Source organism: Daldinia childiae (genome assembly GCF_008694065.1).
Source record: "Daldinia childiae strain JS-1345 chromosome Unknown Scaffold2, whole genome shotgun sequence".
NCBI classification, from domain to species: Eukaryota; Fungi; Ascomycota; class Sordariomycetes; order Xylariales; family Hypoxylaceae; genus Daldinia; species Daldinia childiae.
Genome location: NW_022984643.1, coordinates 4573850 through 4599638, shown reverse-complemented (window position 1 = coordinate 4599638; position 25789 = coordinate 4573850). Strand labels below are relative to the sequence as shown.

At 46.4% G+C, this 25789-nt stretch overlaps 10 protein-coding genes across 10 annotated transcripts; 4 read left to right on the top strand and 6 right to left on the bottom strand.

Moving 5' to 3' along the window:
• Nucleotides 1-1077: 1077 nt before the first annotated feature.
• Nucleotides 1078-2555, bottom strand: GL218_02127 (Nuclear protein SNF4; the record flags this gene model as incomplete). Its single annotated transcript, XM_033578621.1, has 4 exons — nucleotides 1078-1784; nucleotides 1863-2012; nucleotides 2077-2200; nucleotides 2313-2555. 4 exons carry the CDS (start codon nucleotides 2553-2555, stop codon nucleotides 1078-1080), a joined length of 1224 nt encoding a protein of 407 aa, XP_033437891.1.
• A 3289-nt stretch (nucleotides 2556-5844) lies between these two features.
• GL218_02126 (Vacuolar protein 8) lies at nucleotides 5845-7921 on the top strand (the record flags this gene model as incomplete). Its single annotated transcript, XM_033578620.1, has 7 exons — nucleotides 5845-5872; nucleotides 5931-6016; nucleotides 6071-6191; nucleotides 6314-6427; nucleotides 6481-6726; nucleotides 6789-7538; nucleotides 7590-7921. The coding sequence occupies 7 exons, from the start codon at nucleotides 5845-5847 to the stop codon at nucleotides 7919-7921; spliced, it is 1677 nt and encodes a 558-aa protein (XP_033437892.1).
• A 494-nt stretch (nucleotides 7922-8415) lies between these two features.
• GL218_02125 (Mitochondrial inner membrane protease subunit 1) lies at nucleotides 8416-9055 on the bottom strand (the record flags this gene model as incomplete). The annotated part of the gene is made up of 2 exons (XM_033578619.1): nucleotides 8416-8613; nucleotides 8735-9055. The coding sequence occupies 2 exons, from the start codon at nucleotides 9053-9055 to the stop codon at nucleotides 8416-8418; spliced, it is 519 nt and encodes a 172-aa protein (XP_033437887.1).
• Nucleotides 9056-9623: 568 nt separating this feature from the next.
• Nucleotides 9624-10492, top strand: GL218_02124 (putative translation initiation factor protein; the record flags this gene model as incomplete). The annotated part of the gene is made up of 2 exons (XM_033578618.1): nucleotides 9624-10028; nucleotides 10076-10492. The coding sequence occupies 2 exons, from the start codon at nucleotides 9624-9626 to the stop codon at nucleotides 10490-10492; spliced, it is 822 nt and encodes a 273-aa protein (XP_033437889.1).
• A 523-nt stretch (nucleotides 10493-11015) lies between these two features.
• Nucleotides 11016-12550, bottom strand: GL218_02123 (Mannan endo-1,6-alpha-mannosidase DCW1; the record flags this gene model as incomplete). The annotated part of the gene is made up of 4 exons (XM_033578617.1): nucleotides 11016-11602; nucleotides 11651-12262; nucleotides 12314-12418; nucleotides 12466-12550. The coding sequence occupies 4 exons, from the start codon at nucleotides 12548-12550 to the stop codon at nucleotides 11016-11018; spliced, it is 1389 nt and encodes a 462-aa protein (XP_033437885.1).
• Nucleotides 12551-13980: 1430 nt separating this feature from the next.
• On the bottom strand, nucleotides 13981-15177 carry GL218_02122 (putative nucleosome assembly protein C36B7.08c; the record flags this gene model as incomplete). Its single annotated transcript, XM_033578616.1, has 3 exons — nucleotides 13981-14111; nucleotides 14168-14947; nucleotides 15084-15177. The coding sequence occupies 3 exons, from the start codon at nucleotides 15175-15177 to the stop codon at nucleotides 13981-13983; spliced, it is 1005 nt and encodes a 334-aa protein (XP_033437886.1).
• Nucleotides 15178-16021: 844 nt separating this feature from the next.
• GL218_02121 (Mitochondrial import inner membrane translocase subunit tim22) lies at nucleotides 16022-16659 on the top strand (the record flags this gene model as incomplete). The annotated part of the gene is made up of 3 exons (XM_033578615.1): nucleotides 16022-16093; nucleotides 16156-16251; nucleotides 16351-16659. 3 exons carry the CDS (start codon nucleotides 16022-16024, stop codon nucleotides 16657-16659), a joined length of 477 nt encoding a protein of 158 aa, XP_033437882.1.
• An 886-nt stretch (nucleotides 16660-17545) lies between these two features.
• Nucleotides 17546-18943, bottom strand: GL218_02120 (putative glycosidase C21B10.07; the record flags this gene model as incomplete). The annotated part of the gene is made up of 5 exons (XM_033578614.1): nucleotides 17546-17643; nucleotides 17707-17817; nucleotides 17912-18377; nucleotides 18437-18537; nucleotides 18622-18943. The coding sequence occupies 5 exons, from the start codon at nucleotides 18941-18943 to the stop codon at nucleotides 17546-17548; spliced, it is 1098 nt and encodes a 365-aa protein (XP_033438302.1).
• A 2393-nt stretch (nucleotides 18944-21336) lies between these two features.
• On the top strand, nucleotides 21337-23125 carry GL218_02119 (Cholesterol 7-alpha-monooxygenase; the record flags this gene model as incomplete). Its single annotated transcript, XM_033578613.1, has 3 exons — nucleotides 21337-21515; nucleotides 21630-22061; nucleotides 22171-23125. The coding sequence occupies 3 exons, from the start codon at nucleotides 21337-21339 to the stop codon at nucleotides 23123-23125; spliced, it is 1566 nt and encodes a 521-aa protein (XP_033438124.1).
• Nucleotides 23126-23550: 425 nt separating this feature from the next.
• On the bottom strand, nucleotides 23551-25413 carry GL218_02118 (Pre-mRNA-processing protein 45; the record flags this gene model as incomplete). Its single annotated transcript, XM_033578612.1, has 3 exons — nucleotides 23551-23721; nucleotides 23778-24661; nucleotides 24765-25413. 3 exons carry the CDS (start codon nucleotides 25411-25413, stop codon nucleotides 23551-23553), a joined length of 1704 nt encoding a protein of 567 aa, XP_033438123.1.
• Between the last annotated feature and the right edge of the window lie 376 nt (nucleotides 25414-25789).

Here is a 25789-nt window from a genome sequence, read left to right as displayed (position 1 = left end):
CCCTCTTTGCGAGTCGATTATATTCGTCGACGAACTCCTCCCTGCCATCTGCCTCCTCACTTTCAGAGAGAAGTCCGGGTTCGCCGCTAGAAGACGTCCAAGTGTTAGTTTTGCGGTCGTAATGAGTATTTAAGGCGCCGAGTGATCGCGATGTAGTTAGCGTTGGGCATGGCTTAATAAATGTCGACTGCGAGAGCGGACGTCTTCGTTGGTAAGGAAAAGGATAAGAAGACGTAGAACAGTTAGTGAGTGCAGGCTCTTTTCCTTTAATAGGAATTGAAGCCGCAGCTGTATCACCATGGTAAGACTGCATCTGATCTATTGGATAATGGGTAAAATCTTGATACCTATAGAAGACAAGGAATATATTGAATAGGGGAATTGTATATGTAGTTTAGCAATAGGAAAGAAATCAATAAAACTGGTTGGTATATCCGGAACTCAGAGCCTCCACAGGTAGGAGGTACATCTATCCTTCCAGGTTTTAATTAGGAGACATTAGAGGAAGCGACTTTGAACTTATAACAAGCGAGGGTGCCTTCTTTAGTAAGATAAGTAGTAACCCCTAGTGATGAATACATAGGTCCCTTAGGTAAATAAGGTACTCACGTAACATACCATCATATAGGTAGGAATTATGCATAGTGAGGCGATTGTAAAATAACAAACATATACATCCTCTATATATAGGTTAGCTAAGGCGGCCGACCAAATAAATGGTTATATCATAAACCTAGCCTTTGAATACTAAAAATCTAGTTTACTCTTAAGACGTGTCATACTCATAGTAGGTAGTAAATCCGGACATCTTCGTCTTCTACCAAACCGTGCCCCCAAATCTGGACCTTATAATCCCCCCTTAACCCAAGGCAGTCGTACTCGATTAGATAGATAGATCAGCGTGAGGATATGGAGATAATGAAAACCTATGCGGGCTCAAAAGGACTGATCCTTATAAACCACTTTAGTCTTTCGAACGCCAGACTCCTCTGTAATGCCTACCAATAACACACTATGACTCCATGATCCTCATATTCCGCCGTTTCCGTTTCCAGTTTCCAAGGTATCGCACCGTCATTACAAAAAGCGTCGAGTTATCATCGACTTGTTACGCGGCGGTGGGAAATATTCGCCCTCATCGCTAGTAACGCCAGTAAATAAAACGTACTTAAGGATGTCGGACAGCGAGATAATGCCCTTCAAATGCCAATTGTCATCAATGACTACTAGCCTATGGACTCGAGACTGGCGTAGCGTAACGAATATCGAATCAAGCCTGTCATCCTCTTGGCAAGTATAGATACCTTGGAAATCTTCCGGTCTCTTTGTCAACGCTTCTCCTACTGTTGATTTTAACTCGTCATATGCGCCTCCTTTGATACAAGGTATAACATCGACGGCCTCGAACACGTTGAGTACAACGTTGTTTTTATCAATAATAGGCACAGCAGATATGTTATGCACCACCATCAAATTGATCACCTCCAGGACCGAGTCCGTCATCTTAGCCGTCGCGAGATTGCTATATGTTCCTAGCCCGATCTCTCGTACCGTCTGCTTGAGAAGCATAGTATGCTGTTCCGTGTTGACGGCGATAAACTTGAGTATTCGGTACTGCGTAATCACGCTCACTACCGTCTCCCTCTCGGTTTCGTGGTCGATATCGACGAGAGGAATACGACGAGCGCGGCTCTTAAGCATACGACTGCATGCTTCGTAGAGTGGCTTCGACGGATGGACGGACACCGTCTCTAGCGGAAGCACGCCAATTGCTTTTTCGATGTCTTTAAGTAGCTGAAGCGTCAGCTATAACCAATTCAATCCACGTGCCCCCGCACATTCGTAATTCGGGTGCAACGTACCGCGGAGGCTGCTCAATCTAAACTTCTCTACATCATCGATATGTTCAGGGAATTGGCAGTAATATTGTATCAGATTTATATAATCGGTTGCGGTAAGTAGACCGGCGAATCTGGACTGCTGCGAATCCCAAAGAGGCGCGGACACGATTCCTAATAGCTCACGTTAGGGGCTGTTCGGACCGTCGCGGGATATACATGCGTGTATTTGAAGTACCATTCTGGATCAAAATATCCAAGCTCTTTTTGATTAGTAGGTCATTGTCGAGTACGATGAGGCGGAAAGATAACGGGAGCACGTCGTAGCTAGTTCTAACTCGAAGAAAGTTGCGCAAGCCTTTCTATAAGAACAGAAAGTTAGCGGTAAGTCACCGAGACGCAAGGTCCGAGAATCGGATTCGGGTAGAGACAAGGGGATTTAACACCTAGGGAGTTTATATGCTAACGACTTACTAGGCCTTGCAACTGTTCTTCATCAATGGGACTCATTGGCGTCGTGGGAACAGGCGTTGTACGACTCCGAAGTTTGGGTCTGAGATACGATGATGGCCGCACAAATGGAAGCTCGTGACCTTGAGGTAGCGACGGTATGTAGGAGGGCAAGTCCGACGACATGGCGGGGGCTGGAGTGTTTGGCGCACGCTGTGGCTCGTCGGCTGGTGCATTGTTAGACTCACGGCTCGAAGGGTCATCCATTATCTCTAATTTTCCCCCCTTATCCTTCTTCTTGGGGGTCGTTGGGGTTTAAGCCAGGTCAGGCGGAAGCTATTGGTGGGACACCCGTCTTCCCGGGAGGTGTGCAACTGAAAGTTTGCTGTAGGTGTGAGCTTGGGAAAAGGTTCGGTGTAGGAGGCGCTTCTTTGCTGGGGGAGAAGAGGGGGAGGGGGTGGGGAGAGTAAAAAAAAGGGTTTCTGTTATCGGGTAGGGCTGTTCGACGATTGGAGAAATACTAGCTCTAGACTGAAAGCAGCTTGAGAGTTGCTAACTAAGACAAGAGATGAAGACATGGGACATGGATATGGGAAAAAATTGAAAATAGGTGATGATGGTGAGGTTTAACGGCGATAAGAACAAAGGTTGTTGATAATGGATAATAATAGTTAGTGAGGTCAGACATAAATAGCCTCAGTAGTTTCTCTTATTAAATGGTCCAGACCGGGCCACAACTGAACGGGCAATTGGTACTGGTTATCACTGATTGATAATCTATCTTACTTATACAGATACGTACTTACCTAACTCGACCTTTAAAAAATGAATGTGTGGATTGAGGTTCAAATTGATGGGGATTTAAATGGAAGGTACATTGATACTCGGAGATCTGATGAGACTAGTGCATTTAATATAGGAGGGCGACTGCAGCTTTGGGTGGTGCTAGTGCTGCCGATAAGCGCGGCTACATATGGGGGGTGTACCAGCTGTATGTAGGCCTATAAGGATGCTTAATTTTTTATTTCATTTTGTGAATCAATTCGGAATCCTTGTTTCGTGTTGGTCAACATACTTTTTTAGTAAACTTGACCTACCCACCATATCTTAGGTATGTAATTATATAATTAGATCTATTATTATTAAACTACTTACATATATGCAAGACAAAGTTGGGGTAATATATCACATAGGTGTGAAAGTTATTACATTAGTAACTACCTACGTAAATAAATGGTTGAAGTGAGATTTTAAAATCTGGGCCGGCTTAAAGATATAGACTTGGATGGAGATTGGATAGGCAATTGGTTGCTTCTCTTTCGACTTCAACGGAGCAATAATAAGACAGGATCACCTACTTACGAACTACCATACATGGTAGCAGTGTAACAGACTGCATGCATATGCTAGGAGGTATAAAGCCGAGACCCTCCCCTCCTATATCATGCTAACCTCTAGACTGCCGGAAGAAAACATATTCGGCATCTTTAAATCGAGTCGTAGGAAGAAGATAAACAATCAAGTGACCTATCATATCGTATTAAAGATGTGATGTAACACTGAGGAGACACAAGGGGTATCATCTAAGAAGATGTCTCTGCTTGATCGAGGACTAGGGAATATTATTCAATCAAGCTAGGCAGAAGAATGCAAAGATAGATAGCTGCTCGTCTAATCGCAACCATCAGCCTGGGGCATAACACCGCAGGTAAAGGCAACATATAGAGTGATAGGAATGTCTTATTCTTGTCTGGCCTACCACATCCACTTAGTATTGGTGGGGAATAAGAATCTACATAGAAAAATATTGGAGGCAAAGGTTGTCGTCATCCAGTAGTACGACTGATGAGAATGACATATTATTGTGGTAGGGACAGCAGCTACATAGAGGTGTTGAATTAATCAGATAAAATTATGGAAACTTTTGCGAGCACTTGAATCTTTATCATTCTAGTCTTGGCTTCTCAAAGGGGTAGGATCTCATGATTCATTTTAAGCAATGCCAGTAGCCATAAGTAGAAGTATCCCACTATCCTGCAGACTCAAGGGGTGATTGGCTGCTTAGGATTGGGAATAGCTTCAATTCGACAAGATATTGCAATTTCATGACAAAGATTTGCCTGATCTTAGTTACTATCAGACGGAAAGATGCATAATGGATGGATGGAACGTCATATCTTTGAGACAGAAGGTGGATACTATCTTTCACAAGCTAATTTAGCGAGCTACGGAGGCAACAACTTGTGCTATTTGAACTATTAAGGTCGTGCTAAGCTTGTTGGCTTAGAGCGGGTTGGCTTTGTGGCTGCTATAATGCAGAAAAGCTGTCCAGAAAAGGTAATAGGGTGATAATCGGGGACCTATTTTTTCGTGGGTAGCGGTTTTACATACGTCAACTTGCACTTTGTTTCATCCATTAACAGCTTTAGCCTTTAAGAATAGACAGCCTATCATCTTAGTATGTAACATCTAACTAGGACATACTTATTTGGTTACATCTAAAGATTTATTTTATTTACCTACCTAATTATTGTATTCAATTAAGGTAGTTAATAAAGCTGCGCAAAGTTAAGTTTTGTAAACCTTTTACATGCTTTATCGAGTTTCCATTTATGTTATTAACATTCATGTACATATTGCATATAAAAACAAGATATGTTAAAGCGCATGAAAATGTGTAATTTGAGGTACGATACAAGTACAACCAGTTACTATCAAAAGTATCTTAGTAAGTCTCGAAGCAGATCGAATACTTTTTAGGTACTTAGAGGTACCCACAAGCAAAAAGCTTAGGCGAGCTTTCCAGCCGAAACCTTCCGGTCCCAGCTCCATGACAGCCCATGACAACCATGATAGCAGTGAGCACCCCCTATGAGATGAGATTAGGAAAGAAGCAGAAAAGGATTAACCTTCCCCCCATCAAAACCCACCAACTGCGCCTGCGCCATTCCTTCTCTGTACGCAACCACACAGCGCGACCCGGCCCACCTGCAGCAGAGGCGGCAATAGCGCAGCAATCACTATCAACGTAAAGGTAAAAAAGGTTAGGAAGTCAGCAACTGGAGCAACTGGGGGGGAAGGAACAAGGGTTGCCCAATATCGGGACATGTCAAAACCTCTGCTACGCAACAACCTTTTTTGAGCCTTTTGGTGCAACTGCAACTTCGTAAACATTACCCCAGTAATAAACTTCTTTAACTTCATCTCTCCCTCTACCCTCTACCACAACACACACATTCCGGTCAAGATCGACCTTCTCCTCATCGTCCCGTTCCGTCGATGCATGCAATCTGGCACTATTTTCGCCGCGTCGACCTAGACGAGATTATCCGCCTGCCCTAGTCTCTCACGAGGATACATCACAGGACCATCTCCGGAGAGCAGGCTTATTATTTGGACCTGACACCAGTACTGATCGTACTCTACCGCCCAGGTTTTGATAATTCGAGCAACCTGAAACTGAAAGCACCTGCTTATCAGCATCATCTTTTTACTCCTTGTATCGTCGACTGAGTCCAAATCAATCACATCACGGTTTCTAGCTCTACCCATAGCAATGGGGGCCTGCCAATCATGCTGCGGAGGTAACACAAGTCCATTCTCCTATCAAGAAGACCCTTTTAAGTGCTAAACACCGTATAGGCAAATCTCGCGATGGTCTCTACGAACCAGTATTGGCCGATAGCGAACGAGAAGCTGTCGCCGATCTACTCCAATACCTCGAGAACGTGTGTTACGACCGACCAACCCTTACACTGCTCAAAGCTAACCTTTTATCCTAGCGCGGCGAGACGGATTTCTTTTCTGGCGAGCCTCTTCGAGCTCTAAGTACCCTTGTATTTTCCGACAATATCGATCTTCAAAGGAGTGCAAGCTTAACGTTTGCCGAGATCACGGAGCGAGGTATGTAGTATAATGTTATTGGCGCCCTGACAAAAGAGGCGTTGTATTGCAGAGCTATCGAGTGATATGGCCTTACCGCTCTAGTCTTCACCGAATTACGAGCTGCGACTGACCGCCCTTAGATGTTCGTGAGGTCGACCGCGATACGCTAGAACCCATCCTTTTCCTACTTCAGAGTCCCGATATTGAAGTACAAAGAGCAGCCAGTGCTGCGTTAGGGAACCTTGCCGTTAATAGTAAGTAAGAATCCGCGCTGTTATTTAGCCTCTTGTCTTACCAAGTTACGCAGCCGAGAACAAAGTCTTGATTGTCCAACTAGGCGGCTTAACTCCGCTTATACGTCAGATGCTTTCTCCCAACGTCGAAGTACAATGCAATGCTGTAGGATGCATTACCAATTTAGCTACCCATGAGGAGAATAAGGCAAAGATTGCACGATCGGGAGCCTTGGGTCCGCTTACTCGACTGGCCAAGTCAAGAGATATGAGGGTTCAACGGAACGCAACCGGCGCCCTGCTCAACATGACACATTCAGGTAGGCATTCAGCTCCTAGCAACTGATTCATTCGTTGGACTTTTCTAATGGTATTTACATAGATGAGAATCGACAACAGCTCGTGAATGCAGGCGCCATCCCCGTACTGGTCCAACTTCTGTCGTCTCCCGATGTCGATGTTCAATATTATTGCACGACAGCGCTTAGCAACATTGCCGTCGACGGCAACAACCGCCGGAAGTTAGCTGCGTCGGAGACCAAACTTGTCCAGTCCCTCGTTAACCTAATGGACTCCTCCTCTCCCAAGGTGCAATGCCAAGCCGCATTAGCACTTCGAAACCTCGCTTCGGACGAGAAATATCAGCTAGATATCGTCCGGGCGCAAGGCCTTAATCCGCTGCTACGTTTGCTCCAGTCCTCTTACCTACCTCTAATCCTCTCCGCGGTTGCTTGCATACGTAACATATCCATCCATCCCTTAAACGAGTCTCCTATTATCGAAGCTGGATTCTTAAAGCCCCTAGTCGACCTTCTAGGCTCCACCGATAACGAGGAAATCCAGTGCCATGCCATATCGACCCTCCGAAACCTTGCCGCGAGTTCTGACCGTAACAAAGCACTAGTCCTTGACGCTGGTGCGGTACAGAAATGCAAGCAACTTGTCTTGGACGTTCCGGTGACCGTCCAGTCGGAAATGACGGCTGCAATCGCAGTTCTTGCGTTATCTGACGAGCTTAAAACACACTTGTTAAATCTCGGCGTGTTCGACGTGCTTATTCCCCTAACACACTCGCCAAGCATTGAAGTTCAAGGCAATAGCGCCGCAGCCCTCGGCAACCTGTCCTCGAAGGGTAAGTCTTGATTCTAATTTTATTAATCTCCCATTTATTAATATGACGTAGTTGGCGATTATTCCATCTTCATCCAGGATTGGACAGAACCAAACGGTGGCATTCACGGTTACTTGAGTAGGTTCCTGGCCAGCGGCGATGCCACGTTTCAGCACATTGCTATTTGGACTCTCCTCCAATTGTTGGAATCTGAAGATAAGACCTTGATTTCACATATTGGGAAGTCGGATACAATTGTGGAGATGATTAAACAAATCGCGAATCGACAAGTCGAGTCAGATAACGAATACGAGGAAGATGACGAGGGCGAAGTGATCAACCTTGCGCAGCGCTGCCTGGAGCTGCTTGGCCAGAGTATGTCGAAGGCGCACATAGAAGGATGAAGTGACAGACTACGGCATTTCTTTTTTGTTTTAATCATCGATACTGTCAGACTCCCTGTTCAAGCGGGCATTCACACGGATGTGGTTGGTTCCCGGTGTTTGAGGCGTATGTTATATAAGCATGCATGTGTATTTCGTCAACGATAAGGCTGCTTCGATATTTTATTAGGAACGCATATTTTCATTGGGTGGTTTGAGTCGCGGGTGGGTGCATTGCTGGTCGCATTTGCCCCAGAAGCTAGCTTAGTGGAAGACACTCGATCTCATTTGTACGCGGCGGCGTAGCCGGTTGAAAAGATGACTACTTGACCAACCATTCCTAGTAAGTCATGAGTTACTCTTGTGAGCCTCATGCGCGGAGTTAAATTCTTGTAATTAGATTGCCCTTCCTCATCAAAAATGATATCCGGTAAACAATGATAATGCTTCCGAGACGCCTCCATGCAATGCAAATTGTAATACAATAGCCATACCCATAGCAGGGATAGGAGTGATCAGGTTTTAGGCGAATCTAATACAGGTTGAAGACCACTTTCCACCTTAGTGAACCAATTAAACGGCCACCAACCGTTCACGACCACTTTGGCAACCACTTTACCCTTGATGAGACCCATGGGAATAGGGCCAAAGTCGCGACTATCCCTAGACCAGGGAAGGTTGTCTCCGACTATGTAGCAGTGACCTTTCGGTATCTGAAGTAGAACTTGGTCAATACTATATCCTCATATTTTCTCATAAGCGTATAAGATCCAAGTAGAGTAGGAAATAGTAAATTAGGTTAAGTAAATTAGCAAATTAATCAATCAGCCATACCTGTATCATGGTATCAGCGCCCACGCCCGGCGAGTTCAACAGCACGTAGTCCCCCGGCAGGCCCAGGACGCGCTTGATGCCCTCCTCGCCGGGCTCGACTGGAATGCTGTACACGACGCAGTCGCCGACGCGCAGGCCGCGGCCCCGGCGGTGCGATCGGTCTGTTACGAACCACTCGTTCATCGTCAGGAACGTCGGTAGCATGGATGGGCCCCACCCGTACCCGGTGCTGTATCCGTAGGTCACGAGCAGGTGGCCTAGGGCTAGCGCTTTGGTCGTGTAGAGGAGCACGCGGAAGGGATGGCCTAGGAGGGACGGCATTGTGGCGTGGCGGTTGGGGGGGTCTGTGTAAGTAAGGGTGTGGGTGCTGTTGCCTTTCGGCTTTTATGTAAGGGTATGGAAGTAGATGGGTTATAGTGCTTTTATGAGGGATGATACGGTGGGTTGGTGGCTTGCATGGTTTCGTAGGACTTGAGAATTTAAAGCGAGCCTATATTAGTTAGGTATGGGTGTATATTGTATAAAGCGATGAGTATAAGTTTCTAAGCTCAACGTGAGGTTCACACAATCTCAATAAATGAATGCATTTAAGGTTATATTAAGCCGGAGCTTAAGCTTTGAGTCTTGGCGCGGAGCTACATATGTACATCATAAGCCGCCGGCGGGAAAGCATGACATGATTGGCTGTTGAGCGTCGGCCCTAGACGGTACGTAGTACCGAGAAGTGGGATGTGCTTGTAGTTCCAAATCTAAACTCAATTCTTGCTGCAAAACAACTTCAACTCTGCAAGGCGTTATCCTAAAGCGCGGCAGCACTGCTCGATATATGCCAATTCTACCGTCCCAATTACATTCTCTAGAGCCATAACACAAAGAAACATCGGTAAAAATGGCACAACCACGCTGTCTCGCCAGTTCCTCACCCGCACGAGCTCTACACAGAGTCCTCGTCTCGGACCTCCTCAGCCGTAGCAGGACAACCTCTCTCACATCACGCACAACATCTTCCTACCTCCTTCCTCCACGGCTCTTCTCCTGTAGCCACCTTATTACAAACACAAATACCACAACCCTACCACCACCACTCCCCATACCGCGACAACAAACCCGCTCGCTCTCCACAACCGCTATCCTCCGCCGCATCGACTTATCCCAAAAGCGACCAACCAACGGCAAGATCCCCTACGACTACGTGCGCGTAGTCGGGCCACCCCCCGACAACGCACTGTCGCCCGCGCAGCCCATCGGCACCGTCCTCGCCTCCCTCAACCCCAAAACGCACACCCTAGTCATGGTCGCGCCGCCCCTCTCCTTCGCCAACCCGCACACCCCCGAAGCCAGCGCCGCCATATGCCGCATCGTCGACAACGCGGCCTCCAAAGCCGCCGCGCACGAAGCCGAGCAGCGCGCGCCCGCAAGGCCGTCGACACCAAGGAGCTCGAGTTCTCCTGGGGCATCGAGCCGCACGACATGGGCCACAAGCTGCGGCGCCTGCGCCAGTTCCTCGACCTCGGGCTGAACGTGGAAGTCATACTGGCAAAAAAACGGCATGCGAAACCGGTTTCGATAGAGGCTGCCGAGGCGGTTCTGGAGGCGGTTAGGAGCGCGCTGACGTTGGTGGATGGGGCGAAGGAGGTGAGGAAGATGGATGGGAAGGTGGGGGGTGTGGTGAGGTTGTATTTCGAGGGGCCGAGCGAGAAGAAGAGGCGGAAGAAGAAGGATTTGGAGCAGAAGGGGAAAGAAGAAGAAAGCGGATAGAGGGAGTTGTATTAGATTTACGGAACTCTTATCAGTTGCTACGACTAATGGTGTATCGTACACAAAGAGTGAACTCTATAGCGATAGCTTAGCCAGAGAGTCGGCGCATAATAAGCTACTTAGCTTGGCGAAGATGTCTGTAAAGCATCTAGTGTAGCAGAAGAAATATGAATCTAAGAGTGGTTTATATAGCTGGGCGGATATAAGTCAGTATAAAGAGAAAATACGACCTAGAAGGGGTCGTGTATAGTAAAACTAAATACCATATTTTGCAGTCACGAGTACTGATATTCGGACTTGAATAGTATAAAGGTAGTAAAAATATTTTACTATTGGGGTATTACAAAAAGATTGCTTTCAAAGCAGGTATATACCGAATATATTTCCAAAACGCCGCCGATGCCACGATCTTGCCGGCCGTCTTTCCTATATGTCCTCATACCTAGGGAAATATATCTAGCGCTCGAGTAGTTAAAGCCTAACAAATATCCTCATTTCATCGTCAGCGGGTAATACGGGCTTCTTAATCTCTCGTCACAAAGAAGCACGCGCCCAGGACGCTAAATGCAATCGCACTCGTCACAAAACCAGCTGCTACCTTTTCTCCCGTTGAGATGGGCGTTAGACTCGGCATGTATGCCTCCATCGGTCGTCCAGCATCGGGATTGCCAACAGATGTCCCGCCCGTAGTTGCAGTTAACGGTGCCGCCGTCTGTTTCTTGACTAACGTATATTGTATGGCAGACAACGCGCTCATTTGCTCGCCGACACCAGCAAGACCGTCGAACTTTTCCTTTTCCGTCCACTTGAAGCCGCACGCCGTACCAGCCGGGCCCTTATACAGGTCGGCTGCCGGCGAGCCGGAGCACTGCTGCGCCGCTGCCGCTGCGTTGATTTTAAGTATTGGCATTAGCGTATCAAAGGTAAAGGGAGCCATCTGCGACGCCGAAGTCATCCATCGCATAAGGTAGCCCTTGAAACTTTGCTGGTCATAGTCACAAGAGTTGAAGCCCTCACACGGCCGCTCAACCACGATGTTGTCGTCGAAGAAATATTCGTTTGTTCTTTTCACTAGACCTTCTACTCGTTGCTTCCAAGTATCTTGACCCTCTGTGAAATTGTACCTATAGATAGTAATATTTGGTTAGTCGGGTTTACTGACGGGGAGGGGGGTTTTTCTAACATCATAGCTGCTCCCTGCAGGAAGATACCTGCGTTGTAGGTCCATTGCGCTTGTTGAGTCGACACAGCCTTTATCCGCGCCTGCTCCGTCGTAAACGTTAAAGTCGGCGTCGATGAATTGAACTGCCTCCATCCAATCCCAGACTTTCTCGGCCCAGTCACCGTACGTTTGATTCCCTGTATATCTAGCTAGTCGAGAGGCGATATTAAAAAAGCAGCCGTTGGATATGGAGTTCTTGTAACTATATCCATTGTTGAACGTAAACACCTGCCACCGCAAACCACCACCACAAGTATCGGCATCCCATCGAGTTATATACTCGTTGAAGACGGCTTGAACTAGTGCTAACCACTGCGGTTGACCTTCTGGCGGGTTCGGGAAGTTGTTCTCGGCAGCGGTCATGGCGGCCATGGCCCAAAATCCTTGATCGTCGTTTCCTAGTGACCTTGTCTGGTTCTGGGGCATGTAATCGCTGTCTTCACCTGCTTGATGCTGTAACGCTTGCGTTGTTATGGCGTTGTACGTTTCGTCGCCAGTATAAAACCAATAGTCAACTAGTGTACCAAACATAGCTCCCGCTTCCCACCCTAATGTCTTATAAGCAACGATTTTGATAGAGAGGGAATGGGGTTACGTACAGAAGTACGGGTCTGGTAAGTTACCAGGAGTATCGCCCGTGTTATTTCCCGTGTAGTATTTCACCAATCCGAAAGCAACGGTACTTGCTGCATCTTTTATGGAATCTAATAGGTGTCAGCCATGCATGAATATATTGTCATTAATCACGTACCATCGCTATTCCAGTCGATTTGTAAAGCTCTAGTTGCACCTGCCAGCAGGCTTACGATGCCTGCTGCACGAAGTGATAATTGCATTATGAAATAAATATAAATATGGCCGAAGAAAGGAAGGTGATGGGTCTTGCCCACGAAAGGTCTAGCTTTCGAGCTGAGATGGAATCGTATTTGCTTAAGATGACCACATGTCCTCAAAGGAGTTATAAGTCGAAGAGCAAAAGGCCTCACAACTGTGACCTCGAGTATCGGTATCCAAATCGTTATCACTACTCTTAATAGACTAAACCTCCGAGCAGCCACCCAAAATCCGCACGTTAGGAAATCAGTCGCTAGGACGAAACGAAAGCAAGATAAAAAAGGCTCGACCGGTAGCGAGTACGAAGAGAAGGAAGGTATGAAAGGAATGAAAACGAAGGAATCGCGCGGCGAAACGAAACAAACAAACAAAAGAGACTCCAATCTAGAAGTCAATATGAAGAGAAGTGAATAGTTGAAGATGAGAAAAGACACAAGCTCCTAAGAGCAAGTTTAGGAAGACAAGGTGGGCCAATCCATAGCGTATTGCCCCTGTCAGAAGGGATTCACGAAGATAGAAGGGGAATACGTCAATCACCTTCGATCATCCAAAAGCTTAGTCCCTACCTAATTATTTCGTGTGCATGCCAGTTCTATCTCTACCCCCGTGAGGCTATGTCAGATGAATCGACATGCTGAAACCGTTCAAGTTGGATCTGTGCGGAGCGCGTCTCAAAGGAGAAAAGACCAGGGTATGAAAATGCATATGACATGAGACTGTTTATACAATATCATTGCAAATCATATTATAGTTTGTAGATCATTCTAATTGATGAACGTACGTGCGGTGGCTTAAAATGATGGAGTTTACTGATTTCAATTGTCTTCCCCAGTAGGGATTAAAACATGTTCATCTTGAAGTTGAAGAAGTTGAAGTTAAAGTTAACGAACAAAGTTGTGGGGAAGCCTACCCTTGTATCAAGGACCTGGCTGGACTCAGGTACCCAAACAGGGGTATTACTAAAACGCTGCTGACTCGGTATCACAATACCCGTTTGTAGCTTCTTACATTTCAGTACTGCTTACATTGGCGCTTTCCGTTGTAAATTCGATTAGGGGCTTTCCTCATATTCATTACGAAGCTGTCGCAACTCATCAGAAGCACCAACTAACTACAACTAGGTACAAAAATTAGGTACTTAAACACGACAGACAGTTGAAGTAAATTCCCCATACTCGAGGAACTAAACATATAGTTGTATGCAAGTCAAGTTACCTGAGACGCACATCCGGCGTTCTATCAGGTCTTGATATCTATTGATAGTCTAAAGAGAAATATTTTTTGGTATCGAAATCCCGAGTGCACTTGACGGCAACTCGCCGTCCATCATAACCGCTCACCGCTCACTGTGAGAATCCTGACCCCTTTTTTTATTCACTTCCGCGCTGCAAAGATAATCATATTAGAAAACGTTACTTCATCCAAAACGTGTTCAAGCTTTCCGCTTCTTAGATGGGGGTTGGGCACCGTTAGCTTTGGGTTTCTCATCGTCATCTGCCATCTCCTCGTCCTCGTCATCGTCCTCGAAGTCGACTTCGCTAATATCAGCCTCCTGGGCTTGGCCTTCGAAACACGTCAGCAACTCTCACTGTTGTTCTACTTATTAGCACAAGACTTACTAAAGTACTTGATAGCGTTAACCCAAAGGTCGTCACTGATGGCAAGCGCCACTTCTTCGCCATCCGGGAAGATTTCGAGGGACAAGGGGTCCTCCTCCTCGTCATCCTCATCATCATCTTCTTCCTCCTCGGCCGCCTTGAGTTCAGGGATCTTTCCCGCGGCCCTTTCGGCCTTTCTCTTCTTCTCTTCCTCGATAGCGAGGCGGCTCTCTTCAGCAGAGATGTTCAGACCTCGGTATCCGAAAAAGCCGAAGAAAGAAACGGCACCTAGGCCGGTAGCTTCGATCTTCTCCTTCAAGGCCTTCTCGTCGGGAGTGTAGTCCTTCTCCTTCTTTAACTTAGTGCTGTCGGTAACGGGGTTCTTCTTGTCATTTTCCCAGACCTTCACGACGAGGTCAAGCATTCCCTGGGTGAGATCCTTGTCCGATGACTTCCACTTGATGGGGACTGGGTCGCTGACGAGGCCCTCATCACCCTCCTTACCAACACGGTAGTAGAACTTCTTCTCGAGGACCTTGTCTTCGAACCATTCGTTCTCACCAAACTCCATCTTGATGGAAACGCTGCGGGGATCTCCATTGCCGCCATTTTCGATCTCGAAGTGAGAGACCGAGACCGAAGTCAGCGCGGATAAGAGAACAGCAGAGTCGCTAGGTTGAATGTATTGGTCTAGATCAGGAGGTGCCTGCTCAAAAACCAGCGCCCAAAAGTTGGGAATATTCTTAACCAGCGCTTCTCTCTTCTCATACAGAGACTTGGTAAGAGCAACCTGTTGGCGAACTAATCGGCATGTAAGTATGGGTTCACTTTTCTTGTATTCACAGGGCCCAAGTCCTTTATTTATATACGCTATAACCTAGCATGATGAAATGGACTCAAATAATCAAGTTCAGGTCTGAGTGTAAAAAGTACTTACTTATTTCTGTTTCAACATCCTCGAAGTCCTTGTCCAAGTCCATCAACTCCTCGTAAGTGGCAATAGCCAAATCGATCTGTTCTGATGTCGCCATGGCTGAAGTAATTCGGGTTGGTAGAGTTTGAAAAGTGATGGGGGAGTTTTAAAAATTGAGATATCTTGAAAGAAAGCACAAGTCAGGCTCGCACCAATATCTTTTATATGCAAGAAAAAAATCTAGCTTAGGCTACTTGTGCTATGTGAAAAAAAATTTCTTGTCGATCAACTAAAATCTGTCATTGGTCAACAGTTGCTAGCGAATGGACGGTTGTCACAGTCAAGATAGTGATGAAGTGGGTTTTTTTTTCTCCGCAGAAGTCTTAGCAAGGGTCTACTTACCACTCCTGCCACTAAAATTCGCACCCATCCTTCCTAATAAGGAAAAGATAATTTTTTCAATAAGCTATCGTGAGGTACATAAGACTTTCATTTCATATATACATCTAATGATACATTAAGTGAGACAAAGTGAAAGAAATAATGCCCACAAAGTTTAACATGTACATATTATCACTAGAACATGTTTGAGAAATATATTAACAGGTAACTAGCCCTTCAAAGAAAAATTGACTAATGTTCCTGACCCAAAGTTTTAAAGTTGACCATAAAAACAACGAGGAAAAAAAAAGAATGCAGGTCCCAACAAGCTAGACCATTATAGAAGGTGGGGGGGCAAACTCAGATTTCCATGGGCATGGGATAATCCCATCTGATCGGGGCTGCGGGGGGCGGTCGTACCTGGCAGAAAAATAATTATTATCGTTCTTCTCCAATCGTTATCAGTTCGCAAGTACAACCCAGCTTAGCTTTATATCCATGTGCTCGTCGCATCTCGATAGGTATCGTCGCTTTAAACGTTACGTACCTACTTAGTCTGTCACTTATATATCCCTCGCACTATGAACGGTCTTCCTGGAGCCGGAACCGGCGCTGCCGGAGGCGTCGATCCTAATGATCCTAATATTAAGAGGGTTCGTCTGGTCTTCCGGGTTATTGCATGAGAGGTAGCGATTGCTAACTTGTGCGCGACTAGTTAAACGCCATGATGGAGTCGTGCTTTGGCAAGGCTGCCGTTTCTGGTGTTATGGGTTTCGGTATGGGTGGTCTGTTTGGAATGTTTATGGCTTCTGTACGTAGCATCGCCGCCTCAGTCCTACTTACATATATCTACCTATCCATCCATACACACATATATCTACACAATAACTAACCCACCCTCCTCCCACAGATGGCCTACGACACGCCCTTCCACTCCCCCGGCGCCGCGGGCGCCGCGCCGATCCCCATTGCCAACCTACCCTGGCGACAGCAGCTCAAAGTCGGGTTCAAAGACATGGGATCGCGATCCTACAGCACGGCGAAGAACTTCGGGCTGGTGGGCCTGATGTTCGCCGGCATCGAGTGCGGCATCGAGGGGTACCGCGCCAAGAACGACATGTACAACGGCACCGCGGCCGGGTGTCTGACGGGCGGCATCCTGGCGGGGGGGGGGCCCAACGGCTGTGGCCGGCGGGTGCGCTGCGTTCGCGGCGTTTAGCGCCGCTATTGATGCGTGGTTGAGGTCGCCTAAGGACGATGAATAAATAGGTACTTACCTATCTATCTAACCAACCTAGGAAGTCTTTACCTACCGTACGCGAGAAAGATATGGAAATGAAAAAACGGGGTATTGTTGTGTAGTATAGTGCAGTGTAATTGTGGAAATCGGTTCGTGGTATGGCGTTGGGTCGGGTGCATAGGATTCACGGCGTTATGGTTTCCGCGCATCTATACATGGTACATACATGGTAGAAAGGGGGCTGGCATACATTCTCCACTTAGGGTTTTGAAATGTACATAAGATATGATGGAGTGGTTGCGATACCGCCTGATGAAGGATGAGCTATAGTCGTCCATGATAGAGTAATGTCAATAAGGATCATCAGCTTATCGATCTTGGCAGATGTTCGGACCCACGGCTAACCCTGTGTTGATCATATCCGCTTCTTCATGGTATCTCCGACTGAACAATTCCAAACTACAGTTATGGCGGCTTATAACGGGCCATCTGTAAACCTGATTCAAATCCCAATGTCAAATTCACTAGTCCATCGTATAGACAAAGCGGCTCATATAAGCGAGGGAAACTAGGTTGCGTCAAATTATATATTACCGGCTTTTGTTTCAAGCCAAATAAATATAGGAAGCCTATTTGATATGCCATAATGACAATGTCATATAGGTTTATTTCTCCTTCGCGTAGAACACCTCTCATAATCCATTTTCCTGCACAGTACAAAAACATCCATAAGCCTCTATACCCACCCTACCGGCCCTTTCTCACTTTGCATCATTAGCCCTAGTCATGTTTTCCGTCTGAAATAATTATCGCATTAACCGTCAACTCCAAAAGGTACTATCCATTAAGCCGTGTAAACTTTTGACTAGGTAGCCTTGTAGACCTCGAATTTGCCGAATTCCCAAAACGCATCAGTAAAAGCTTCGGGGTTGTTAGCAACATAGTCGGTACAGTTGCTCGGGCCTGTAAATAGTTAGTCGTCGAACCTTTAATATACACCGTAGAGAATATGGAATAATAACTTACAGCCGCTTGAAGCGTACAAAGCGCCGGCATACTGCCCGCAGAGATCTATGTTGGCAATGATACTCTGGTTCTTAAAGTGCGAGCCAATGTCACAGTTCGTGTTCGGGAAATCTGCAGAGGCTGAGCCCCAGCTGCTCGGATCCGGATTCTTGGTGGTGATATCGGTAGGGATGTTGCTCCTGCCGAACTGCCACAAGCCGAATACCCTCGTTACGCCACTCCATCGCGATGATACCGCCCTGTCCATCGTTGTACGCGCTGCCGTAAGTAGCGGCGTCGCCTCTAACTCCGCAGCCGGCGTTGTTATCGGTGGCATTGTGGCAGTCGTTCGAAAGACCCGAGTCGCTCATTATACGCTTCACATCCATCGAGCAACCATCTGTCGTGTGCAGCGTCATTTGATTGCCATCGGTGGCTTTGTTCGCAGCCTCCATCACATCGATCTCACCATGATCCGGCCAGTTGGCGGGGTCGACGAGCCACAAGGCGGGCCAAGTTCCGCATCCGAACGGCGTGTGCTTCACATCAAAAATAAAAAGGCCATTATCATACTGCGCTTGAGATTCGATTCGCACGGAGAAACGGCCCGTCGATGCATCAGGTTCGGACTGGGGACCGACGCTGGTATCGACTCTTATAATGGCCGAATCCTCAGAAGCATAGGTGAGGTTCTTAAATAGGCAATTATTAGCGTAATGTTAGAGAATGCCGAGGAAAAGTAAGCACTTACTAGTTGCGTAGCTTGTGCTTCGGGGACATAATGAACGAATCCCTGCGCTGGGTCGTATCCTACGAAATAATTGAACTTATCGAAGAAAGTCGTCCCGGAATCTAAGAATGTGGTCAGTCTGGTTTTGTACAAAATGCGAAAATACGGAATTTGACGAATTTAAAGAATTTGACCGAGAAGCTTACATTCATCTGCCAAGGCATAATTGAGTTTGGTATAATTCGGATATCGGTTTGCCTTGGCGACCTCAACCGGAGTGACTACGGCGACGATGATAATGATAATAAAAGCTATCACAACAATAGCCCAAGTTCTTTTCCTCCAAGACTTTGGATTCCACCAAGGTAAAGCTGGTTGGCTACGCATATTCCGTCGCGGATAATCTTGTGGTTCTGTCGAATAGTAGGGTGGTGGTCCAGTTACCATTTCAACAGGGCCGTCGGTATCTCTAACATTGAATGAAGTAGGACCAGCCTTAGGCTGAGCGGGCGTATTCTCCCAACCCATATTTATAGTCAAATTTTTACTTGGCCTGCAAGATAAGCTCGTGAAGAAGGTTGCGGCGAACTTCGCTTAGTGACCGTCCGACGCCGAATGTTGCTGCCTGCTGCGCCGCAATGTTTAAAAGACTGAGAGGGTTCTAGCCGCGGCTGTTAGAATTATACTGGTTAGGTAGGAGGAGGTGGTTGGCATAGATAATAGCGTTGTTTAATGTGGCGTATAAAGTTGTTGATGGTGGATAGGTAGATTTTAGAATTGTTTTACTGAATTGACATTGAGCTTGGAAGATTATTCTACCTTAGGTATGTGATTAAGGTGACGAAGGGACCTAGATAATAAAGATAAATGTTGTCACAACCCACTCACCCAAAGTGTAAGAGGTAGGTTAGTTGACAATACGAGATAAGACCATCCAACTTCTCGTTTAATTCGGATAGCTAAGTCTTAAAGTATTACAACAATGCAGTAATGCAGCAACGGATTAACAATCACCAATAAAGTGGTTGCATATATCGTACCACAAATAAAAGACTAGAGAAAAAAAGGGCTGACGCGTTAGAAGTTCCACGTTTGGCGCCGATGAAGCCGGTCTACCTTCCGGTCCCAATGGTTGCTACCATATTGCTACTGTATTGCTACGTATTGCTACGTATTGCTACGTAGGTTGTGCCAAGATTTGATACGACATATCGCACTACTCTTCGCTACTTTCCACGCCAAAGAATCCGGTTGCCTGGTGCCTTCTCAATTAGTACATTAATTAGTACATCTTGTACCTGGAGTTGCGGGTCCTTGCGCACTCGTTTCACTCCAATCTGATCCACGCTCCATAGCTCCATACGATCGAGCACAGCCCCGATGACGTGCGGGTAACCTAATCGATAGACTATTTCGGTACAATTCTGCGAAGCTTTAGCGAATGAAACAACGCGCCAAGTCAAGACCCGCGTTCTAGAACGTTTACTCTATAATATTTCAATGATACCTTCACGAAATTTCTAATCTATATAAAAAGGCTAATTGTTCAAAGCATCAATAAATTCAGCCTTATAGATATATGGTTACGCATCATTACTTTTTATAATCGCTCTAGAAGTAAGTATATAGTCAGCTTGTGATAAATATCTAGTTATACATTTTAAACTAGAGCCACGGCTTGCGTAGTTATCTCATAAACTATCCAATTACTTACACGTCTTATCTATAAGATCATCCAGGATCCATAGTCTTGGCCTAATACAGTAAATTCTTTCAAATATACTCCAACCCGGCAAGACTATTACCAAGAGCTTCTAGCTTGCTGAAGTAAATGACGTCTTTGAGGGAGGTTACACTACAGTCTATATTCTATCTTATGATGTTTGTGGAACGGTACCTTAGCGCTGACTCGGTACATCTATATTAAAATGACATGTCAACTCGTTCGAGCCATTTTAGGTGAACATATTTATCCCAGTGATACCATGCGGTTGTTCGGGAAAGGTTATTGGTGTCTACTATGTATAGGATTTGCGAATGTGTAACATAACTTGAAGTATTATCCCAAGTATCTATATGAAGGCCAGTAAGGTAAATCTATCTTTTTGTACATAGAAAGAGATTTTGAATAACGTTGTCACTTCTAGAGTTAGCTATTATTCATTGTGCCACACTACCGAGGCCTCATAACTAATATGCCTAAATCTATCCAACTCACTCTACTTACCTTGCCTAATCCAGATAATTTCATTTGCGTATATGTTTCAATTAGGATATTATCAATAATGAGCGGTGTTATCAATAACCTCACAGTGGATATACCCGCTACTATACGGTCATAGTCCTATATATCCTATAACACTTTAGAAAGCTACAGTAAGCCACTTCATGGTGGCGCATTGCTGCTATAACAGGTGATACTCGAAACCCAACTCAAGCAAATCAAAGACTGTTCACCCTCTTGTACTGCTTTAGTGCAGTTGGGGAGGACGTCTATATTTCGATTACCCCCTACAGGCTGTTCTAAGTAGTAGTAAACAAGCTCTAATAAAGCGGCAAGAAATGGCTGGAGGCCAGCAGAGCAGTCGGATATTGTGGCTTTGATATTTACCTAACTCGGCGGGCTGCGAGCCAATTAAAACTGTTATCCTAAGCCGCGTACAGGCCTTTCTTATATCATAAGTATAAACTTCCGAAAGGGGTTATCTTGTCTTAGGGTAAACTATAGGATGATCGACCAAATCACATATGTTGCGTAACCTAGAAACAAGGAGGGGATCAAGATTCAGACCATCAAGCTAGACAATCCTTTTACCGAGTCATTGCCTACTAGTGAGCTCCTATATATCATATGTTTATATATATTGGGTTTGCTTTACCCCATCTCTTAGAACATTCAACTACCTACCCAGAAGTTAACAATGTTACACGAACTTATTTACAGCTCTATCGGTCTGGTGCTTCTGGCCTACGCTCTAGACTATGCGATCGGGTTCACAAACGATGTGCGGGAACCAAAGCGTGTGAATCCAAAGGTTCCCTTAATCGGCCATCTTCTTGGGATGGTAAAGTATGGTGGGTCATACTTTACGCACACGAGGTAGGTGTGTTGTATATCCCACGATACGTATATATAGATAATTCTATACCTAGCTTGAAGAGAGCGGAAGATACAGGGTTTTCCTTAAAGCTAAGTTTTTAACACGATTAATAGTATAAGAACCAAAGACGAGATATACACGCTCCCCATCTTCAACGCCAAGATCTACGTGAGCAACTCGTTGCGTCTGGTGCCCTTGATCCAAAAGGCCTCTAAGACACTCTCGTTCCGCCCGTTTCATAAGACATCTATACAAAAGATATCTGGCTGTTCAGCGGCAGGTGCTAACTTATTCGACGGGTCTCTTACCGATGACTATGATCGTATTTTGAGGACGACACTGGCACCAGGCCCCTGGCTGGATGAGCAGAATCTGCGCATGGGACATAGTAGTGCTGCCCAGATCGACGCTATGATTAAGGATGGGGAAGAGAAGAAGATTTTGTTACTGGAATGGGCGAGACATATAATTGTACAGGCTAGTAGCTGTGGTATTTTTGGTCAAGAACATCCCTTTCTAGATCCAGAGGTTGAAAAGGCGTTTTGGTAAGTCGACTTTTGATACACCATATCGTAGAAATGCGTAACTATTGCTCTATTATTTTAAGGTAACAGTACTTAATATATCCCCTCGAAGCTGACGACTCGGCATTAGGAAACTCCAAGCCCATTTACCCATACACATGGCAAGCCTGGATTTCTTCGGGCAAGTCGTGAAATCACACGAGGTGATGCATAAAGCTTTTCTAAATTACTGCGCAGCACCACCCGCCGACGCCGCACGCACTCTACTCGAGCGGCAGCGCGTGTTAAGAGAAGCAGGGATGAGCTTCGAGGACGCCGCTAAGCAGGAAACGAGCATGTGTATGGCCATGTTTGGGAGCACGGTGCCGACGCTGTACTGGACGATCTGGGAGCTTTTCTCGCGGCCTAAGGTCCTGGCGGAAGTCAGGGAAGAAATAGAAACACAGGCTGTTTCTCGGAAGCCAGGGGAGGAGAAAGAGACACATGATGCTGATGCTGAAACTGATTTCCTGCTTGACGTTACTGCTCTCAAGACCCGATGTCCCCTCCTCCTATCTGTCTTCCAGGAGACGCAGCGCACGCGCCATGTACACGCCAACATTCGGTTGGTCTTAGAAGACACGTTTCTCGACGACGGGCGGTATCTCCTGCGCAAGGGGAACTTCTTAATGATGCCCGGGTCTCCCATCCACCGCGACGTAAGCGTATGGGGACAATCCGCCGGTACATTTAACCCCTACCGCTTTGTACCTAACCCGAGCAAAGTCGTCTCAGCCGATGCCGTACCCCCTCCTAGCGGCTTTCTCTCCTGGGGAGCACCGCCATACCTCTGTCCGGCGCGGCAGTTCGCATCTACGGAGATCCTGATTATAATGGCGCTGCTTGCGATGCAGGTCGATCTAATACCCGCAACAAACAACAGCCAGTGGGAACAGAGCCCCGCTTTGGACTATGGCGAGCTGGTTACGGTTTTCAACCCGGCTAGGGATGTGGAAATGTATATGAAGCCTAGGGAGCAGGGAGTGGGGAAGTGGACTCTGAAGATGGGGGAGAGTAAGACGAGAGTACCTATTGCATCTGGTTAAAGGGGTTGGAAGTGCGGTGGTTTAAAATATAATATATGGTGGTATAGGATATTGTAAACAGCAGTAAAAGATGGTTCTTATTTCTAAATCTAACGATGTTACGCCACCTCTTGTTGGGGCATAAGTTCATACCTGGTATTATACTTCTAAGTAATTCTATTTATACACGATGACACCTACCCATTGCAATGCCATCGACTTTATAATCAGCCGACCTAGCTATTCAGGTACTAAGGCGGATTTGGTGCATAGGGCACAACAATGTCACCGGTGAACTGGGAAGAAAGGAATGGTCCCAATGACGAGGAAACCATTGGATTATATAGATGCACGCTATCTGGTATTCCCCAGCTTTTCCAACCATATGATAGGCAGGTATGCAAATGAAGACAATGTGTGATGCATATTTAAGGTATACTGGTACTTCAATCGTCTTCGTCCACCCGAGCACGTTTTGGTTGCCTCGACTCTCCCTCCTGCAACCCATAGCCTCTCTTGGATGAAGAACTCTGATCCACCTCGGCCATGAACTTGTCCATTTGAAAGGGGTCGTTGCCAGCTGTGTCCTTCTCGAACTGAACAGGCCCTTCTCGTGCCTGATTCCCATACAATTAGTAAGAATCAACAATGGATGATATTTTGGAGTACTAACCTCGGCATCTCCAGCCCCTTTAAAAGTTCCCTTACCCAGCACTTCACCGAATCGGCTGGTCTTCTGAATTTTAGCCATTTCTCGATCCCCGGCACCTTCGTCCTCGTATTCATCCATGTTCTGGCTCGGTCGATAAATACTGCTGATGGCATCCTGTGCTGCGAAGAGCGGTTTATCGTACGGGTTATCTTCGTTGATACCACTATCGAAACCGCTAGTCTGGTTGAATAAACGCGAATCGTACATAGACTCGGCTTGTTGTGTAGGCTTTGCCAGGCCAAGAGCAATCTTTTCGGAGATGTCACGGCCTTGCTCTCTCGCCATGACCTGAATTCGCCTTTCTGCACCCATGCGGGACTGGCGAAGTTTGCGTTCCTCTTCCCGCCGTTTCTCTTGACGGGCCTTCTCTCTTTCGCGGATATCTGAGCCGTCACTCTCTGAACCTGAATCTGAATAACTATAGCTGCGTGACCGTGACCGTGACCGGGAATCGCGTGAGGTTCTAGAGTCGCGACGTTTTGAAGCGCCACCACGTTCTTCTCGAGCTTTCTGCGCAAGCATACGTAGGTTCTCTTCCTTCTGTGCTTTCTCCTTTTCTGCGAGTCTTTGTTGCATAAGCGCTCTCTGGCGAACTTCTTCTCGGGCGTGTCGATCTGCCATGAAGAGTGCCTCTGAGAATTGTGCGAACTTATCGTTGATCGTAACATCTTGTAAACCTCTACCATCCGCCGCTAATCGCTTGTCAAGAGGAACTGTGAAACCCTTAGGGTTCTTCCAATTTGACACTGGAGGCGGGATTTTCCACATTTCTTGGTCTTCGGCGGTCAACTTTCGTGGTGGTGAGTGCATGATGGCTGGGAGGTGGGAGGTCCACGCGGGATCTTCTTATGCTTGAATTTTGGTGGTTCCACTGTAGTATTAGGTTAGTATTAATGATATACGGATATAAAAGGAATTGATAATGGAAAGGAAAAAGAATGCACGTACTAGGATCCTTTTGCCTCTCTACAATTTTCATAATTCTGTCCTGCTTCTTCGAGTTGTCCCCCATCTGATTCGCCGGTGTGTAGCGTACGAATGTAGGATCCTTTCGCGCCCCAACATTGACATTCTTCGGCTTCTGAGCTGCAACAGCACCGCTAACGAGCGTAGCAAGGGCTTTTGCCGTTCGTTCTTTCGTTTCCTCTACCTCTTGCTCGCTAGGCCTCTCCAGATTGATCTCGCCTGCATCTGCACGCTGTCGAAGAGGAATAAGATCCTTAAACGACGAATGAACTATTCTCCCTTCGCCGTGGCCTTGTCTCGCGATGGCATCGTACTTAACTTTTCCGGCGGCATCGACTTGGATTGCTAGAGCATTGCTTGTACCCGACTCTTTACCCATCGATAAGGGATATTGCGCGATCGGAATCTCTGGGAAAGCACCTCCATCGCCAAAATCTTCCTGACCTCTTGGTCGCCATCCCGCTCGCTGACCATACGGCGGCGGACCAGTTCTTCGAAGGACGATTTGCGATTCGTCTATTTGACCAGCACCGACAATTCGAGGACCACGCTGCTGAGCGTGCGCTGGGATATCTTCATCTTCGCCGGTATACTTTGGCTTAGGTAAAGCAGCCGTAAGTGATGCCGCCATCGTGAGGACTAATTGTAATGTATTTTTAATGTGTTGTTGAAAAATTAGCTGGCCAAGTTTGCAGCACCTGGCAAGTTTGAAAGTTCGTAGATGCGTCGCGGTTCTGCAAGGCGACCTACTAATTAAAGTGGAGAACAAACGCATTGTGGCTGGAAAGTTATATACCTCCTATGTAGGTACCTCTTAAGGCAGTTAGGTAAGGAGTATATGCATCTAATGATTTATACCGACAACCTTATGTTGTATTTTTCGTACGTATTTGAATATAAAGGAGCTTAGGACTGCTTATTGAGTACTACGATGAATGTGTAGCTGCTACAGAAAGGCATATAGTTGAATACGTATAAAATGATATGGTACCTAAGATAGCAAACAC